The 19,726-nt window shown below is 39.1% G+C and overlaps 1 protein-coding gene across 8 annotated transcripts in view; it reads left to right on the top strand.

Moving 5' to 3' along the window:
- The window catches only part of GLRA2 (glycine receptor alpha 2), a 121,277-nt gene that overhangs the window by 18,668 nt on the left and 82,883 nt on the right, over positions 1–19,726 (top strand). For 4 of the 8 annotated variants that reach the window (XM_077173017.1, XM_077173018.1, XM_054628199.2 and 1 more), the window contains exons 3-4: positions 6,458–6,525; positions 13,354–13,577. In XM_077173017.1, the coding sequence (XP_077029132.1) occupies positions 6,458–6,525; positions 13,354–13,577 (292 nt within the window). Of the gene's footprint in view, positions 1–6,457; positions 6,526–6,621; positions 6,690–13,353; positions 13,578–19,726 lie in introns of all 8 variants that reach the window. The other 4 variants (XM_077173021.1, XM_077173003.1, XM_054628201.2 and 1 more) reach the window with 2 other exon arrangements.

Raw genomic sequence — 19,726 nt, 5'->3', positions numbered from 1 at the left:
GAAGAAAGGCATCACTACCCAGCACAAAAATGTCACCTTGATTTGTCAGCCTTAGGGTAACCATGTTGTCCTGGCGCCATTAATTTTGCCTCCTGTAACTGAGCTGTTAAGACTCTAATGAGAGGATGATATTTAAATAGAGGAAAAGTTTGGTTTTGCCCAAAGGCAAAATGATAGGGAAAGAGAAAATCTTACGTAGGTGCTTGCAAAAAAAGCTACCTGTGGTCTGCCTTCTGATTTCTTACCATAACCCTAAGCAAACTCATTAAATTGTGGGAATTTTCTCATCATGGTTGAGACTACACATTATATGGGCCCTTGGAAACAAGTGTGCAGTTGCACTTTCCTGGTGTGGCTGCAGTATCCCTATGTCTCAGAGGAACTATTTCAGTGCATCAAAGCCACCTTTGTCTCCCTGGCCCAACACCCATGGTCACTGGCCAGGGACTGGCTGAGCTGCCTTTGATAACTCTTCTCCAGTCATTCTCCTGTGTGCTACACTCTGAGCAGGGAAGGAGCTAGGATGATGAACAGCTTGTCCCTGTCTAATGACCATAGCCAGCTGAGGTGTCCCAGCAGCAGTTTATCCTTGTCTCACTTGCAGGGATGTGCCTGCAGGGCCATGGAGAGGTGTCTTGGCAACTCTTGAAGTGGTAACTCAGACACCCATAGTACTGCAGCTGCAGAAGCAGAGGCCTCCAGAGGAGTCAGCTCAGTTTCAGGTCTCATGAGGATTCTGATGGATGTTGGAGGCTGTTCATTTTGGTTGGGGATAAATGGTTTCTAAAACCCCAGCTGTCTCCAGAACTTGCATTTAAAAACCATCTCAAACAAGTTCCTCTATCCTTCCCTGCTGTCCTAGGATGTGTGTTACTGGTGCTCAGGTCAGCATGTGGGTCTTTGTCCTGCCATCATCCACATTTTGATCACCTCCCTTGTTTGAGTTCTGCCATGCAATCCCTGTCCTACCGACAATGGGATTCTCTGTCCCTGGTGGGATCACTGCCTCCCCACTTAGCTCCTTGGTTCTGTTCCTGGATTCCTGTTCTACCTTCAAACTCAGGTGGGATTGATTTTAGTCTTTTCAAATAGTCTTGAGTCTGCTCTCCCTGGTAAGGGGAGAAGGGAGGTTTGGCTCAGCTTTCTCCTCTTTATATACAAAATAAATAATTTGAGATAGTGAGAAAAAAACCTCTGCGTTGTCCCAGAGTTGAATTGAGAAGGTAGGCCAGAAAATATTACATATACAAAAAGATACAAGATCCTTCACAGATCTGTAAATATCTTGCCAATGTTTCCACTGTCATTCCATAAGGTGGTTCTGCCTCGTTATCTTTTATTTTTGCTTCCACATGTTTCTGCTTTGCTCACAGTTCTCTATGTGTACTGTATTTTAGTTTGCCTTACAAAATCCCTTAATAAATACACTTACCAAAGAAAATTGGCAAGTGCACAGGTATCATTTTAAATCTCTTGTGTGATTATAATATTCCCTTCTCACTAAGGACAATTTAGCTATATGGTTAGAATTATTGTGAAGAGAAAAATCTGCCAGGTGTGACCTGAAAACTCTATCCCAAAAAACACAAGAGTTGGGATGAACTTGAGGATGTAGATATGATTAGCTGCAGTTAGGATCATCTCCAGTGAAAGAGTATGAGTAAATCTTAAGAATGTACCAAATGGAGCAAGATTTGTGACTGTGGGCTACCAGTACTGAAGAATATTTAGCAGAGGCTGGAGTTAGGAGCTGGATAGGGCTCGAATGTATTCCTCTCAGCACTCATCACTCCATATGGGGATTGTTCCACACATTGGGATGGATTCACCTCCTGTGGCAGCTGATAAGGAAGGGATTCATTCTCTAGCCAGATGGCAATAAGATCACAGACACCTTGGGTGCAGGAGTTTTGAGGCAACATGCCACAGCACATTCAGGGAAATATTCTGTGTTTTCTGGTTTCTTGTGGGTGAGGTGAGAAGATGAGTGCCAGGGACTTTGTGTAAGTGTTAAGTGCCCCAAAGTCACAGGAGGTGTGTGCCACACTCTCATGTCAGGGTTTTTCAAGAAGGCAGTGTATCAGAGAGCCCTGCTGACTGGCAGCAGCAGCAGCAGCAGCCCCAGCCCCTCCGGGGAAGCAGAGGAGAGGGAGCTGCAGGGAACAGAAGCAATATCTGAGCTGTTTATCAGAACACCAGACATGCACCTTCTGGTTTATTTGAGCATTAGCTGCCTGGTTTGGGCTTGGTTTGGTGTTTTTTTGCCTGAGTCCTTTTGCGAAACATTTTCCTTATGACTCAAACAACACTGGGATTATCTTGAATGTGCCTGAAAGGCACCTGGACTGTTACCTTGTTGCATTGGAAGTGACAAAAGAAAAACTAAGGGGAGAAAAGGATTTAGTTTTAAAGTATATTTTGATTAATTTTTTGTTGGTAATGTCAACTCTTTTTTAGATTTTAGGCAGTAAAGTCAAATTAATTATTTCCTTTGCCTTTGAAGATTTTCAGATTGTTTCCTGAAACCTTGGCTATGCATCACGGAAGTTTGCTGCTTTCATTTTAATTGAACTATTAGATTACAAAATTCTTACAGGATGAAGTGTGTTTTAGTTTACCACTACCTCTTGTCCTACCACAGAATGTCCCCACTAAAAAATTTGTTCTCATCTTTCTTACAGGGCTGCTTTAAGTATTGAAAAGTCACAATAGGGTGTCCCTGGGACCTTCTTTTCTCCAGGCTGAAAAAATTTTACACACCTTTCCAATTACCAGAGCAGGATGTTGTGGGTGACTGTGCCAAAGGCCTCGCAGAAGTCCAGATAAATGACATCAGCAGCCTTCCCTTGACCACTGATGTAGTCACTCTACCATAGAAGGCCACTGGGTTTGTCAGGCAAGACACATCCTTGTTAAAGCCCTGCTGGCTGTCCCAAATCACCTCCCAGTCCTCCATGTGTCTTAGCACAGCTCCTAGGAGGATCTGTTCTGTGATCTTCACAAGCACAGAGGTCAGGCTAACAGCTCAGTAGTTCCCAGGGTTCCCTCTTCTCCCGTTTTAAAAATGGGTGCAATGCTTCCCTTCTGCCAGTCACCAAGAGCTTCACCTGATTGCCACGGCTTTTCAAATATCATGGAGAGTAATTTAAAAATTACATCAGTCAGTTCCCTCAAGACTTGGATGCACCTAATCAGATTCATAGACATTTATATTCAGGTTCCTCAGCTAAGGAAAAAACCTGATCTCTCTGTTTATCTACTGAGTTTACTGAGTTCTTATAGTTCTTACAGTGTTCCATTTCTACCAGCAGAAGGCAAGTTAAAGACTAAATTATAATTAAGTACAGAAATAGGGGGAGGTATTTGCTTTATTGTAAAATACAGTGCTCTGGCATGTACCTACTCCTGCGCATCTGGACTGCACAGATGTGGACACACAGACATCAGTCTGTGATGTGGCAGCATATTTCCTAACATACATACACCATGTTTTCCTAGCACAGTTAAGCATGTGTACTATGTTCTGCTGGCACTCAGGACCTGGAACTGTGATGCTCATGTATGATGGCCATTGCAAGACAACAGCTGTGAGCCTCCTTCTCCACAGTTTTACCATCAAGAATGGTCTTTAGGAATCCCATGCCACTGACACCTGTAAAAAAGCCCAAATCAATAAAAACTTAGTGATGAAGAACTAGGCTACAGAGCACTTAGGCAAACTGGACACAGAAAGTCTGTAAGACCACATAGGAAACACCCACAAGTGCCTAGCATAGCTGTGGAAGCTGGGTGGTTGCATTCCTAATTATCTTTAAAAGGTCATGGCAATTGGCGAAAGCTCCTAATCATGTGGGGAAAAAACTATCATTCCTATCTCTAAGAAAGACAGGCAGGAGAATACAGGAGTTACAGGCTGGCCAGCATTACCTCAAAGCCTGGAGCAAATCCTCTTGAAGCCATTTCCAGACATGAAGGACAGGAAGATAACTGGTTGTAGTCAACATGGGTTTCTGAATGGGAAATCATTCCTTGGAATGCTAATAGCCTTCTGTGAGGACTTGAAAGGCTCAATGAATCAGGGCAGAGCAGTGTATACCTCAGTTTTAGCAAGGCTTTTGTTAGTGTCTCTCACAACATGGAATGGATTATTGGAACAGACCAGCTAGATGGGCATGGAAAATGGACTGAATTGCAATGCTCAAAGGATTGTGATGAGCAGCACAAAGTCCAGCTGATGGCCAGTCACTACTGTTGTACTACTGGCACAGGTACTGGGTCAGTACTCTTTAACATCTTCACTAATTACCTGGATGATGGGACATGGTGCACCCTCAACTAATTTGCAGGAGAAAGAAGACTGGGAGGAATGGTTGATGCCCCAGAGGATTTCCTGATATTCAGAGAGACAAGGAAAAGCTGCAGAAATGGGCCAACAGGACCTCACTGCGTTCAGGAAAGGGAATGCAGTCCTTCAACCTGGAAGGAACAATATGGGAGATGCCCAGCTGGAATGCAGATTTGCAGAAAAGGCATTGGGGCTCCTGGTGGACACCAAGCTGAACATGAGGCAGCAACGTGCCCCTGCAGCAAAGGCAGCCAATGGACTCTTGGGCTGCATTAGGCAGAGCATGGCCAGCAGGTTGAGGGAAGGGATCCTTTACTCTGCTCAGAACTGGAGAGACACATCTGGAGTGCTGAGCCCAGCTCTGGGCTCCCCGTATGAGAGAGACATGGAATTATTGCTATGGGTGCAGCAAAATGTTATGAAGGTCGTTAAGAGACTGGAGGATCTGTCATACAAGGAGAGGCTGAGATTGCTGAGGCCACTCAGCCTGGGGAAAAATGGTTCTGGGGAATCTCAACCATGTGCATGAATAACTGATGAGGTGTAAGTAAAGAAAAAGTATCCAGATTCTTCTCGGTGGTGCCTAGTTACAGGAAGAGAGACAGTGAACTTCCATGAAATTCCACTTCAGACCCATGAAATTCCACTTAAGCATAAGAGAAGCATTTTGCTGTGAGGGTGACTGCACACTGGCATAGGTTGCCTAGAGAATCTGTGAAGTGTCCATCTCTGGGTATATTCAGAGTCTGATGTGGCACAGTCCTTCTCTAGCTGATCCTGCTCTGGAGCAAGATGGACTAGAGGGACTGGGTGATCTCCAGAGGTTCCTTCCAGCTTCAGTGATACAGTGACTCCCTATGTCTGGATGGAGAGAAACACGTTGTTCAAGGTGCCTAGCTAGTAGAAATACCACCAATTCAAAGGAGCAAAAATGATAATATGGAGGGAAAATAGCAGACTATTTGGCTTGGTTTTGACTTGGTATTGGAAATGAAAACACATTTGCAAAACAAAAAGGAAGTGTTTTAAAAACAATTCTTGTAAAAAAACTGAGTTGAACAACACACTTCATTGTAATTTAACAGCCTCAAAACATGTTACTGTTGTGGTTTTATTTCCCAAAACCAACATGATTGTTTCCTTTAAGGTGGGTAGTCTAGCACTCAGGAAATTGACAGTGGACTCATTAGTTTATTCCATTTTATGAAAAAGAAAGTAATAATATTTCCATCTTTTGTAAATAAATTTCATTATAAATTGAATTATAAACCAAATGGGGATATTTATATTCTCTGCACTGACAATTTTTCATTTATAAGGAACATGATGTGATTAAAAATAGTAATGGCAAAAGAAAGAAGAAAGTACTTGATACTCAATGCTTATACCAACTTCTGTGTCACTGAAATTCAGGCCTTTGGCATGAATCCTTTTTGATTCTGTTGAGAGCCCCTGTTTATTTTGTTACACCTAAAAAATCGAGAAGGCTAATAGGCAACTAATTAAATATTAAATCTCCATTCATTCTGCCACACGTGAGTGACTGCTGAATAACAGCAAAGGTGGTGGGAGGGAAGAGAATGCAAATAGCTGTTTAATGAAAGCTATCTGTTCGAGCCAGAACAGATATTGCTAAAATATTTAGTTATGGCAAGGCAGACACTTCCAGATCAGGTGCAGGAAGGGCTGTTTGTGGACTGGAGTCAGTGTGAAAATTTCCCTTGCTGGGAATTTCGGTGGCAAATGTTTGCCTGTGGAGTGGAGTAAATTTTAAGTTCTGGATGAAGGGAGAAGGAAGAGAGGAGTGGTTGCAGTGCTAAAGTATATTCTGCACTGGTACTGTGGGTAAGAAAAAAGCCCTCACACAACTCTTCTGTCAATCTCTAAATGCAAGGATGTAGTTCTATGTGTTTATATAACAACTTCCAGTGAAACTAGGTTAAATAAATTAGTGTTGATAATGCTTCTCTTTTGATCAAAATTTACATGAGCAGTTTGGGAAAACTCACTTTCTGCTTGTTTTCAGCCACATCTGTACCAGATTGTACGGAGGCTGAGGGATCTGTACTTTTGTTTCAATGTGTATTGCAACATTTTTATTGCATTCCACAGGTCCTCCAGTAAACGTTACTTGCAATATTTTTATCAACAGTTTTGGATCAGTCACAGAAACCACAATGGTAAGTGCTATGATGCCATTGGCAAGAGAACAACAATACTTAATATATGTCATGAACAAAACCTGTCAATTTTTCTATTTATTGTTCAACTTGCAGGTCCTCCTGTAAATGTTACCTGCAACATATTTATCAACAGCTTTGGTTCAATAGCAGAAACTACAATGGTGAGTGGGAATGATCATTGAAGCCATCTTGTGAAGAAGTGGGATGTGATGTAGAATAGAGATGCTCAGGATGTGGGGACATTTACTAAGTTATGAAGCTACTAAAAACCTACTAAAAACCTACTAAAAGTCCGAGTAAAAATAACGTTAATAAAATAACATAAAATAAATATAAAATAACTATATATATAAAAAATTAAACTCCCCTATCAAGTCTAAACACACCTACATAGGGACTGCACCACAGTCTGTAGTGCCTGTGATGGCAGCAAACACACAGGTGTGTGCAAAGCTGCTTCCTCAGGTTTCATTAGCTCTGAAGAGGCAGAGGAATGGCTGGAGCTCAGCTGTGGGTTTCCCTGCCAAGTGCACCATATTTGATTGTGCCTTACACTGCATGCTGAATCACCTGCTGCTGCAGAAAATGGTCTTGTTTAACTGAGATAGAGCTCTCTGAATTGCAGCCACATCAGCCACAGAAGGAAGTGTAAAACTTGAGTCAAATGACTAGAACATGTGGATATAAGGCTTAGGTATTTTGAGGATAAATTAGTATTAGGAAATGATGGGATTCTACCTGAATGAAATTTGTATTTTGACTAAATGCAAAGAACACAGTCAAAAAAAAAAGGGTATACTTTCATTTTAAAAATTGCAAAATATAGAATAAAAAAATCAAGCTAAGAAAAAATTAAAATTTTCATCTAACTTTTTAAAAAAATCTTTTAGTCTAGAAGTCTATCAATCTATTATTTTTTTCAATATTTGATAAGAAAAAAAAAGCGCCAAAACTTTTCTGATTCCATTTAAAAAGATGCTGAGTTTTAAAAATCTTTTTCAAAAGTGAATATAAAAAATTTGGTTTTTATTCAAGCCTACATGCTCCTGACTACGTGGGTTAATCCACAGAGATATTTTTGACAAATTTATCATAATAATGTCATAAACCCATAATAATTATTAGGTGCTCATATCTATGGTACTTTTGAATAAATTGCAGTGTAGTTTCACAGCTCTGTTTTCCAGAGATTCTTACACAGCATCCAGGTTTTTCTGGAATTGCTGAAGCCAGAGGCAATAAAGGTGCTTGGCTTCTTGCAGGACTTGGTAATAAATAATGGTAATAAATAATGAACTTGCTGCCCACTTGAAGTAAACCAAAAGAGCAGCTTTTTTGTAAGATGGAATAGATACTGCCTTGCAGGCCTTGTATTATGAAGGAAGAGAAGGTCTTTAGTCTGACTTATGTCTTTTGTTTAATATTATTTTCGATTCAATTGTAACTCATGCCATCATTTTAGTAAGTGGTGATTAAAGAATGTGGGAACACAAATATTCTGCTCCTAAACAATTTTATTTTAAAAACCCACCCTGTTATTTAATGTTTTCTAGAGATGAAAGGCAAGTTATTGCTAGGCTGGGTTGCTTTCTTTAACAGCATGGGAAAGACTGCTGTAAATGACAAGCTGTATCATACAGAGCTATAAAACAGATAAGTTAATGCTTTAGACTATGTATCTGTAATATTTTAAAAAACACCTTAAAAGAAAAGTAAAATAAATTTAAAAATGGTAGGGAAATAAACATATCAGCATGTAACATAATAATCAACAGACTTAATTTTCAGTATTTTAGGAAAACATTAATTGTTTTCTTGTGTTTTAAGGATTCTGAGAAGATAGCTGTGAGTGTAGCATTTTTACCCAGTCATGTCTGTTGATCCTAGTGTGTAGAGACATCAGCATAGCATTAAGTAGCAAAAACCCTGCACGCCACTAGCTTTACAAGATGGCATTCAATGAAAATATTTGCACGACCCAATGCTGATTGCATTAATTAGACTCCTTCATTGCTTTGATTAAATCCCCTCATTGCATTTTACCTTCTATCAAATATGTAAATGTGTACCTTTCCAATGTTCATTAACACATTTTGCTGAAAACAGCCAAACATTCAAGTAGATGAAAACAAAGACTATTGGCTTTCTTATTTTGCTTTGTTCATTATATCTGCTGAAAGTGTGGAAAGATTCTCTAAGATGCTGTTCACTTATTTGATATTGATTTTCTTAATGTTGTCACTTCTTTAATGACTATTGTGACTAGTTTTAGGAGTCTGCTCTGAGAGGCAGACATCAATTGCAGTTCCAACTACTTTGCCTTTCTGAAACAGATATAATTGTGTGGTAAAATTGTTGGCATCCCTTGTGATAAATAACAAGTTTGTTTGACTCCTAGGAATCATTTTTCCCTATAAAATGCTCTTGATGGTTTTGACATAAAACTAAATGATTCATTTAAAAACTTGGATTGCAAATTCAATAGAGACACTCCTGCCTCAGAGGAGAGGAATGCTTAGTGAAACCATGTGCATACACTGAAGGGACATTATTAGAATATAACTTGGACCACCTACAGCAGTTCTTTGGGAACTTGGAAGATGAAAACTTGCTTAGGGAAGCTTTCAGGAGGAGGAATTAACATGACAAATGGGATTACAGTCCCAGACCTACTAATTTCAGTAACATTACCAGGAGTAGTTTCTGTCCTCTGATTAAGACACACAATACAGGATAAAATTCCTCCCTATGTGAAAGGCCAGCACAGCTCCAATGTCCAGCACACTCTTCTAAAAATGAAAACCTTACATTAAGAAATAAACCTGGGATTTTATGCTGATTCAGATGGATGAATTCCATAGACTCTTCACAAGTTTTATTCCCAAAGATCTAGAGAAACAAAATGCAGATGTGACTGTCTTTCTGCTCTATAATGCACATATGGGACAGTATCCCAATAGATCATTTTTCCTGCAAAAGAAATGTTTTTCTTCCTTATTGAATGATATATATTATACCAAAATGAAAAAGGTAAAAAAAGGCCAGAGTCAAGATGATATAGTTGAAAATTTTCTTTGATTTATCTTTAATTTAAGCCCTAACTTGCAAAGAAAGAGGAAAAGTTTTTTCTGAGTAACTTCACTGAATAAAGCAGTTATGAGAGTAAACTCTGTATCTATTTTTGGAAGTATTTACACATGCAGTATTCAGCAGAAAATTCACTATACAGCATGACTGCAGTTGAGTATTACAGATGAGTAATCTACATCAGCCTGGGCAGCATCCCAAGGAATTCAGATGTGCAGTGTTCCTAATGACCAGGATTTTTTAGCTATCAGCTGTAGGAGAAGTTAAGAGTGGTTTGTACATTGACAAGCTAATTGTTAATTACAGAAATGACTAACTGTGAGGATATTCTTATTGTTGCTGTGCCCTATAATCAATGACACTGTGCAGCAGGTTCTCTGTTAGGGTAAATGGTCCAAACTCCAGTTGTGTTTTGAGTACTTATGTCAGCAGAAAAAATTGTCATTTCTTAATTTTAAAAGCTTTGCTGTGGCTGGCTGCATGATACTATCTCCCATTTAGAGGGAAAAAAACCCATAATTACAAATAAGCTTATTAGATCCTGATAAATTTACATGTATACTTTTAACTAAAGAAAAGGCTCCCAGTGAAGCCATTAGGGACACACTGCATGCTTATACCCATGGGTAGCCAAGTGCTTTTCTGTTGGATGGCCTTGGAATGGGTCATCAAACCACTGCTTTTCAATTAGCATTTATCTGTAGGATTTAGAGAGAGATGGAGTAGTCTTTTTGGCAAACCCCTGCTATTCATGGAAGGCCAGCAAGTCTGCTGTTTGTTTCAGACTCCCAACTCAACTGCTGGGCAATTCCTGCTGTTGGAGGGGAAGCTGGGAGGAAAGCTCAGACCTGGGACAAGTGCTGGTTCAGAAAGTAGCACTGAGCAGGGCAGGGGCTCCCCTGCACTCCTCCTGCCACAGCAGCGCCTGAGGCCAAAGGGATCCAGGGCTTTGCTCTGTGAATCTGGATTTATATTTGCTGAAAAATTATATCTATCTATGTTCCTATAAACAGAATAAGTATATCTGTGGATCAAGTCCCTAAATCTTCAGATAGAGCTATTAAATCTAATCAGATTAATATTCTTCCAGTATGTTTGTATTGCTGCCAGCTTATGGCTTGAGAACAGAGGAAAACTGTTTATCTGAGTTGCCTTGAGCTATTGCTGACACTGGTGGTGCATCTGAGATTGAATCTTCAGGTCCACAGTCCTTGTTCAGAGTGCTGGTGCTGTCAGAAGGAATCTGCAGAGTAGGTGTACTTGTGGTTGTGTAGGAGTGCTTTACTACAGCACACCCACTTCTACCCTCAGGACCTCACCAAATACACACTGTAGCATGCCTCAACTCCATGTTGTTCTACTATTCTCAAGAGAATTTGCCTTCAAAACATAGTTACAGTGGTAGCTCAGGAAACGTAAATTCAAAATTCTGTACATGATTAGGTCTGACTGTGTAAACACACATCCCTCTCTACTGCTCATGCAGCAAGCATAGGAGGAAAAAATAATGCTGTTCTTGTGATGCAGATGTTATATTTACATTTTTATTTCTCATTAAAATATCTACACATATATATGCAAAGCCTATCAGATGTAAGCAAAGGTTTCAGTTCTGTTTTGCTTCTAACAACAAAGCTTGCAGAGGAAAAGCATTTCTAACTGTATTGGTGTGACGACTGATAAATTTATGAAGGGATATATTGAAAAATATAGGGTAATCTTATTGTCACTATTTATGATTTTGGTATAATATATATTATCCTATGCAATCTCTTCTATGAATAAAGATTTTCCAGACTGTTTTTTATTATCTAAGTCACCAAGCATCGAAGTTCATCAAAGCAATTTTTTAGATATTTCTATATAATTTACTGATCTAACTTATTTATAATTTCTATATAATGGGAAAAAAATCCCTCTGTTTTCCAAAGACTTCATTATATATCATATCACAGTGAAAAATTAAAGCCAGTCTCACAACTAGTTGTAGCAATGTTATTCAATCAGCAGTTGCTCCTGCTTTCTTTTCTGCAGAATTCAAATCAGTGCATTCCTGGATTTATAGCTAAAGCTGTCCCATATAAACTCTGAGACTCATATATACTTAAAGATAAATATAAGCTTAAAGACACATTATAAACATAAGAAACTCTCAGTTTCTAAGACCAAGAAATAAGGGATAGTATAGTTATGGATGGTGTATCCTCACAAGATGTGACGACATTTTATAAGCTCAGAACTGCAAGTAGCTATTTGATATTTAAATGTCTGAAACAAGAACATCATAAAAAGTACAATGACTTGTGAAAAACAGATACAGGCTTTTGTAAGTATCTTTAATAAATGCTATTCTTGAGACCTCTCTCAGGTCTGCCTTGCTCTGATTAGTCAACATTCCTGTTTGGAATCACATCTACCCAAGAGCAAAATGAAAAAGAAAAAAAAAAAAGCTGTTCACCTACTAAGATTGTAATGCATCTTTCCATTGGGTTAAAAATCTGCATCAGTTTGGATTTCAGAAATATTCTGTCAGGGCAGCAGCACACCTCACTACCACCCCATGGAGCAAAGGGGGAGAAAACTGAACGGAGGGGCTCGTTCAGAGTCTGCATATTGGGCAAGCTGCTTTCTGCAGCTCTGATCACAGGGAGAATATTTATCTACATTTCCAGGGTGATAACTTCTTTTCTATGCAGTTCAGGTACCTGACTAAAACCCAGCCAGCTCATACATTTTCCAAGTCAAAAGCACAGTGTTGCCATTTTAATGTGCAGCTGAAAATTCCAAATGTTAATGCTTTGTAGTATCAGCAGAATTATTTGATAAAGCATTCCTTCAGATAATATAATCAATACAAATATTATTAAATATTTTTCTTTTAGGGGAAGAGTAAATGGTATTTCTAAGAGAGTGTTCACAAACAAATTAAAAATGATAATTTCAGAGAGATGAAGATCTTATTTGCTGACTTTGGATACCTGGGATTAGGAGAGTAAGCATTTGTTTCTTTCCACTCTCTTCAGAGAGTTTAGAACCTGAAATCTCTTTTTGCACTCCCCTTTAATAACCAGTTCTTGACACAATGTTAATGTTGTTCTAAATGAACCACTGAGTAATTGCTGCCTTTCCCAGTTGAGACTAGCAGACCACCAAGCAGAAGAATACAACCAGGCCAATATTAATGGGATGCAGACAGGGAGGAGTAAATGAAGGAACATACACAGAATCATACAGTAAATAGGAAAAGGAAACTAGTAGTAAATAAGAAGTGGTGATTTAATTTCTTCTATACAATTTTGGCTTCACAGGAATTAAAAACTATTCATGAGTGCATTAGACATAAATGCCTTACATATTAGGATAAATTTATTTAAATTGGTAATTTTGTAGCCTCTTTGATGACATTGTAGATATTTAACTGCAATACTTTTTGAATTTACAGATATCTCTTAGGTAATCCACAACATTTGAAATAGGGTTACATTTAATTGTGCAGATTGCAGTTAATATTTTTCTCATCACTGAAGGAATTTTGATTTGGAAAATGTCTCAGATGTGTTTTTTTGGTTCCATGCAGCACTTTGACAACTTTATTTTCAAATGACAACTCTGACGTTCAAAGGATAACACAAATGTTCTGTAATGCTGGTACTGCAGTGTATCTAAGAACATAAAGCAAGCTAAAGTGGGCTTCCAGTTTTGGTGGCTTAGTAACCTGTTTACATGACATTTCTGTAGGACTACAGAGTGAACATTTTTTTGAGGCAGCAGTGGAATGACTCCCGTCTGGCATACAGCGAATATCCCGATGATTCCCTGGATTTGGATCCCTCTATGTTGGATTCTATTTGGAAGCCAGATTTATTCTTTGCCAATGAGAAGGGAGCAAATTTCCATGATGTCACAACAGACAACAAGTTGCTGAGGATTTCTAAAACTGGAAAGGTGTTGTACAGTATCAGGTAAACCAGTTAATTTTATTTTTTTTCTCTTCATCCCTTTCTTTCCCTCTCTGGTTTTCTGGATGCAATGTAGATGTTGAATTTTTTTTTGTCCCATGTGTACAACTAAAATGAGATTTACTAATACCAGAGTGGAAGGAAAATTTGCCTACGTTTCTTTGCTAACATTTTACTTTTTGCAAAATAGTCTCTAAGTGGCACAGTGGTACTTCTTGGTCTTGTTGAAAACTTGAGGTTGTCTAGAACTTTAATGGTATGCCTCAGTAATTCCCATTAGCATTAGCTCAAGTCACTCCTCTTGCAAAGAGGAAATCATCTCTTCAGTAGTCTATGGGTTGCAACTTAAAAGTAAAGGGGAGTATTAATTTAAATGACTGCTCAACACTTTAAGTAAAAACATGCTTGAAATGCAATAAATTTGGCATGCAAGTCACTGGTTAATTGGATGTATCTAGTTATATAAAAAAACCCCAAACACCTGGAACTATGAAAAGCATTTGTTTTTAGTACTAAGAGCACTGAAGTGTATGTCATGTGACTAGCTTTAGATGAATTAATAAACACTGACAAAATATGATTTGATATGACCTGATGAAAGACGACATAAGCAGAAAAACAAAATTGCATTCCACGGACATAAATAGCAGCAAACAACCTGCAGTATTCATTTGACATTCAGCTTACTGTGAGACATTAATTGCTTAATAGAGGTAGCCAAAGATGCAAAATACTCTATTATTGCTCTTAGGATTGTTTAAAATGAAGCAATTACTGGAGATTTTTTCTTCCTGTGGATGCTTCTTGATTTTTTCCTTTCTTGCATTATAGAAAGTAAACATGATAGTATTTGTTTAACAGATCGTTTAGTCAATTTGCTCATCTGTAAAGCAGATTAGTTTAGAAGGCAGTTATTTCTATCGTGGTTTTGACTGCGTTTTCATTAAGGAATTACTATTGATCCAGGCTCGGGATAGCTGCGCTCTTTAGGATGTTAAGTAAATAAATATTAGGATGGAACTTCATCCACTTACATAATTCTTGTGGAAATTCCTTGATAACAGCCCAGTAATATTTGGACAGATGAAGCAGAGTTACTGAGCAGGGTTTCAAATTGCTCTGCCTGAAGGGTTTGAGAAAAATAATAGGATACAAGGATGGTACCAGCACTAGCAGAGTGATAAATATGCTGTCACTTACAAATATTTCCTGTTTCACCCTGAGAAGGAAATGAATGCATCTGTTTGTTTGAATGACATCAGACACCATCTTATTGGAGGAAACAGTGCAGTTGGGTGCTGCTCTGCATGCAGATGGATGGTTTTCCTGACATTTGCTCATGCAGCAAAAGTGGTATTTTGAGCTGCCATATCACATTTGTAAAATTCCTACACCTAAATGCAAATTAATTTGAAGCAGAGTAAGCAGAATTCCAAGAGAGCCCTGAGCGAAGCTCATCACTTCTCACTTGTATCACACAACAGTAACAGAGTAACCCAGCACATCCAACGTGGTATAGAATTTTTTAACACTTTCTAGAGTATGCAAACTTGAAATCAGGAGCAGTTAGAAATACTTGTCTTTACCCTCTAAATACTGGGCTAGGCACTTCTATTCCATGTCAGCTTCTTGTGGTTGTGCTATGCAGAAACAAACAAGAATATTTTAGTGATTGGTTTCAGGACATTGGGAATGTTCACTACTGCACCAATAGCATTTTGCCTATCATTGTGATATTTAACATTTAGCATTTAGTGTGCTTTGAATGTTTAAAGCACTTCACAAATGCCTCTGGGATGTAGCAGGTAGGCTGTTTTGTCATATTTTCAAATTTAACAAGATAAAGATCAAATTAATCTTGCATAAATACAAACTGTTCTTTGCATAAAGTGAGCTTAGAAGTGCTCCTGGTAATTAATGGGCAAGAAGCAAGGTGTGTGTATTATGTGACAGTGATATCCCTCTTCCCTATGTACTGCACCAAAAACATGAAATGCACCATGCAGGAGGCTGAACTGCCTTGTGCTGTTAAATGCTCTCAGAGGCCAAACCTGCCCTTTCTGAAGAGAACTTGAAAAGTCACCTGAGACAACAGTTCATGGTCCATACCTTACTAAAATAAGACATTTGGTGTAGGATATGGGTGCTCAGAAAAATAATGAAAAGGTGAGTGAGGGTCTGGGCTGTGTATCACCTCCTGTGCAGTGCTTGGCTACAGGAATTGTCTCACCCTGTGGTAAGCATGAGGCTCTTCATCCTCCTCTTGTACACCTGGTCAAAGAAACAAGCATAACATAGCACAGAAGAGGCATAATGTAGATTTCCATCAGAGTTTGCCTTATAATAATCATGATGCTCATACTTGCAGCTTCCTACAACTATATTTAATTCCCTGGGAGTTGTTACAGAAAATAAAAAGTTGTTGATGTACCCGCCTCTGAATCATAACTTTAGGAATCCAACCCCATTTTTATATGTTTGCTGCATGCTCAGATGATTACCTTGATACCTTTTTTGATCTCAGATAGCATGCTGTGTACAGCCTCAGGCTCTACAGCTGGGTAACTGCTCTGCACCTTTGGGTGCTGCAGGGAAAACGAGAGCCTTGGGGAGGGAGCCCAGAACTACTTAATACTGCAAATAGATGCTATTGCCACTGGAGATGTAGCAACAGCTCTCAGAGGCACAAGCATTTTGAGGAGTCTGCAATTACAGCAAAGTTATATTCAGCAAGGAACTTCACTTTAGTCAAGATCAGTCTCAGTTCCATTCATATACAACAATTGAAAAACTTTTAAATAGCTATAACTTTTATTTCAAAGCACTCTGTAGAGAGCAGTCAACAAGAAATGTTTGTAATAGCAGTGTTGAATAAATTAGTTTGTGTTTATATCGTGTGCTGAAAAAGCAGTAAGAGTTCAAATCATAACCTACACAGTTTCACCCCCTAGATACTTGTGACTCATTGCTTCCAATCCTTGACTGATTTCTGCATGGATTGGATTTTGAAGGGGGTTCTGCCCTTGGAAAGTGTTGCAGCACGGTGTGATGGTACCAAGGGTCCTGTTTCAGGCACTCACATTCTGTGTGACACCTGCATTTTGCATTGCACACCCCACTGCACGGGCTTTATGTTCCAGGGAAAAGGATCATGTCTTCTCTGCTCCCTGAGGATGCCTGGGACATCAGGAAAATGCTAAATAAACTCACAGAAGGCTTTATATTCTCTCTGAGCCACCCATTTGTGCTACCTGATTCCCACAAACTCATTTCAGGCTGCCAGCCAGCTCAGAATATTAGCATCTGCCTAAAAGCTTATTTTAGCAAAATGATAGAAAGTGGTTTTATTTAAGGTTTGTGGGTTTTTTTCTGCATTAATTGCCTCCTTCTCTTTTTAATATTTTCAGTGCATCTCAGCCATATGAGATTGATCCAGAAGGTGATATAATTCAACTATAATATTGATCCACAGCACTGAATCTAGAATATAGTGGTCAGGAAGGTAAAAACATTGTAAATTTATATATATATTATTTTTTTTTAACTTGCTGCTCCAGGGAACACTCTCAGTTGAGCTTTGCTCTGAATTGTAGTGCCAGTGTATTTAGCCAGAAATAGTCACAAAGCAGATTACTACATATTTTTTAAAAGGAGAAGATTTTAGAATGTGTTGCATGATTTTTTTAACAAGAGAGACACTTGGAATTTTAGGCAGGAGATCTGTGAAAATTCACAAATTAGATTTCTTTCCCTATTTTTGCTATTCCTGTTCAAAGAGCAATTAATTACTGAGGAAGATTTTCCTCAAGTCTTTCAAAATCCCTCTTTTTCTGTCTTTCTTCTTCTTCCCAGTGCCAGAACTGTTAGTTATGTAGACCATTAGTTCCTTGTGGTTTCAACTATCGACCTAGTTTTAATTGCAGATGTTGCTGTGGCTGAGGGCAGAGTGCCTGTTTGGAAGCACTTCTGTGCTGGGGGGCACTGCAAACAGAGAAGGCTCGAGGTGTTGGATTGCTCTGTTTGTGTAGCTGCTCTGGGAATGGTCACCAGCCCTGCACTCCACAACAAGTAGCTGACAGGGTAGTAGGGACATCCCACCAGTGGGAGCTGGTTCCCCCCAAAGCCCTCACCTGCTTATGCAAGCCAAGAGAAGTCTCTGTGAAGCAGTACAGCTATTTGCAACCTGCCTCCCATGCCAGCTGCCTTGCTCAGGAGTTTCCAAAATCAGCTCTCCCTGGTGTGGCCAAGCACTGAGGGACAGAGCACTACCTGCACCCCCACAGTCCCACACATCACTAGGTGTTAGATCAGGAGTTATGACTGCCATGTCCATCATGGAAACATCAGAGGTAATCCATGACACTTTTATAACCCAGTTTTTCTGAGAGAAACTTCTGTGTTTTGTAGTCTCCTCTGTAATCATGTTCTTTGCCTTCTGGGAAAGAAAAGCAGGTTAAGGAAATACATGGGTAGCACTGCTGATCCCTCTGCAACAGACTGCTCATGGCAAAAAGTTCACTGCCCTGCTGAAATATATTGCTTTTAAATAAGATGCAGTCTGGGATTTTTTGCATGGCTACTATAGAATATGTTGTCATGTTGCAGTAAAGTCAGGTGTAAGTTTTCTGAAACAATTTTGGGGTACAGACTTTGTCAGCTAAACAATATTGAGGTTCCATTTATACCCATTATGTGTAAATCATCCATGTCCTAGCACAGTCTAGCCTAGCACAGTGGTAGAAAATTTTATGTTCTACAGCCCTGTGTGCATTCTGTACTTTAATTTGATGACTTCAATTTTATTTTACAATCTAGTGTTGGGATTTAAGAGGATTTGGACTTGACTAGCAGCATTGTCTTTCCATGTGACAGATTGGCAGAGGTGGGATCATGGAGACATTTATCATGATTGACATGTCTGTTTGCTTATTAAACTGCCACCTCACACAAACATATCCATTACCTCAGGTCCTATCAGAATAACACTGGCATTGACAAGGTGGTGATTTTCCCTTGGAAGTGAATGTGAATAATCACAGGGACATTTTCACTGAGAATTATTTCATTCTTATACTGGCAAGATGGTACACTGCCCCATTTTAACTTCCCTAACTTTACAAAAGCATAACATTTCTTCATGTACATATGTCAAAATAAATTTTCTACATTTAAACCAAATCTGAACACTGAAGAATAGTCAATGGAAATGCTAACTGAAACAGAGAACATCTAAAACATTTTGGTGTTTCACTGCTGATATGTACTGTGGGCTGAGGCCTTATAGAGCTACAATCATTAAACTTTATCATGCTGCACAATTTCCTGGGACACGGACACTTCCCAAATTGTGGCTGTATGCTACATGAATCCAGTGAATTTGACAAATTTGTCTTCCTATAAGCATGACTACAATAATAACAATGGTTTCAGAAGCTAAAAAACTGCAGCCTTTTATGGGACAAGCAGCCATTCTCATTACAGCTGAACCCAATGTCCTTGGATTATCAGTAGCTCTCTGGTTTTCACCCTGCCTTTCTCTTTCCTTTTTGCCCTCACTCCTGCCTCTCCTTCTAGCCTCACTCCAGCCCCTTCCTTTTGGGGCCTTTTAAATAAATGAACTCAGATTCTTCTCATCCTTCAGGGTTGTTTCCAAATACTCTCTTAAATGCATCACCCATTCCCTTCTATCTCATTCCCTCCCAATCTACAAATTCAGTCTAAGGATCTAGTCCCAGGTTTCCAATACCCTTACTTTCCTGTTGTATCTAAAGTACTTGATTTGCATAACAAATAATAAAATCTACTAAATAAATAATAAAACCTAATGTGGGTACTTTGTCATGCAACTAACATAGCTATTGTGAAAACCTCGTTGATGATACCGCTTAAGAAAAGAATAATTTACATTTTAATGACACAAAATTAGTTGCTTTTCACTTCATAAGGCATTTAAAACAAAGTAGGGATATGGGCATTATATCTGAGCATGTACAGCCTCACTTCTTCCTCTAAGGCCAGGCACATGCTCAGATGAGGCAGGAGAGCAGAGGAGGTAAACACAAACACAAGAGGGGAGCTGCTTAGACCAAAGGACAATGCTACCAGGAGAGCAAATGGCTCTGAACTGGTCATAAGTAAGCTCAGAGAGGAAG

This window comes from Agelaius phoeniceus, chromosome 2, assembly GCF_051311805.1.
Source record: "Agelaius phoeniceus isolate bAgePho1 chromosome 2, bAgePho1.hap1, whole genome shotgun sequence".
Taxonomy (NCBI): Eukaryota; Metazoa; Chordata; class Aves; order Passeriformes; family Icteridae; genus Agelaius; species Agelaius phoeniceus.
This window is presented reverse-complemented; position numbering and strand designations above follow the sequence as displayed.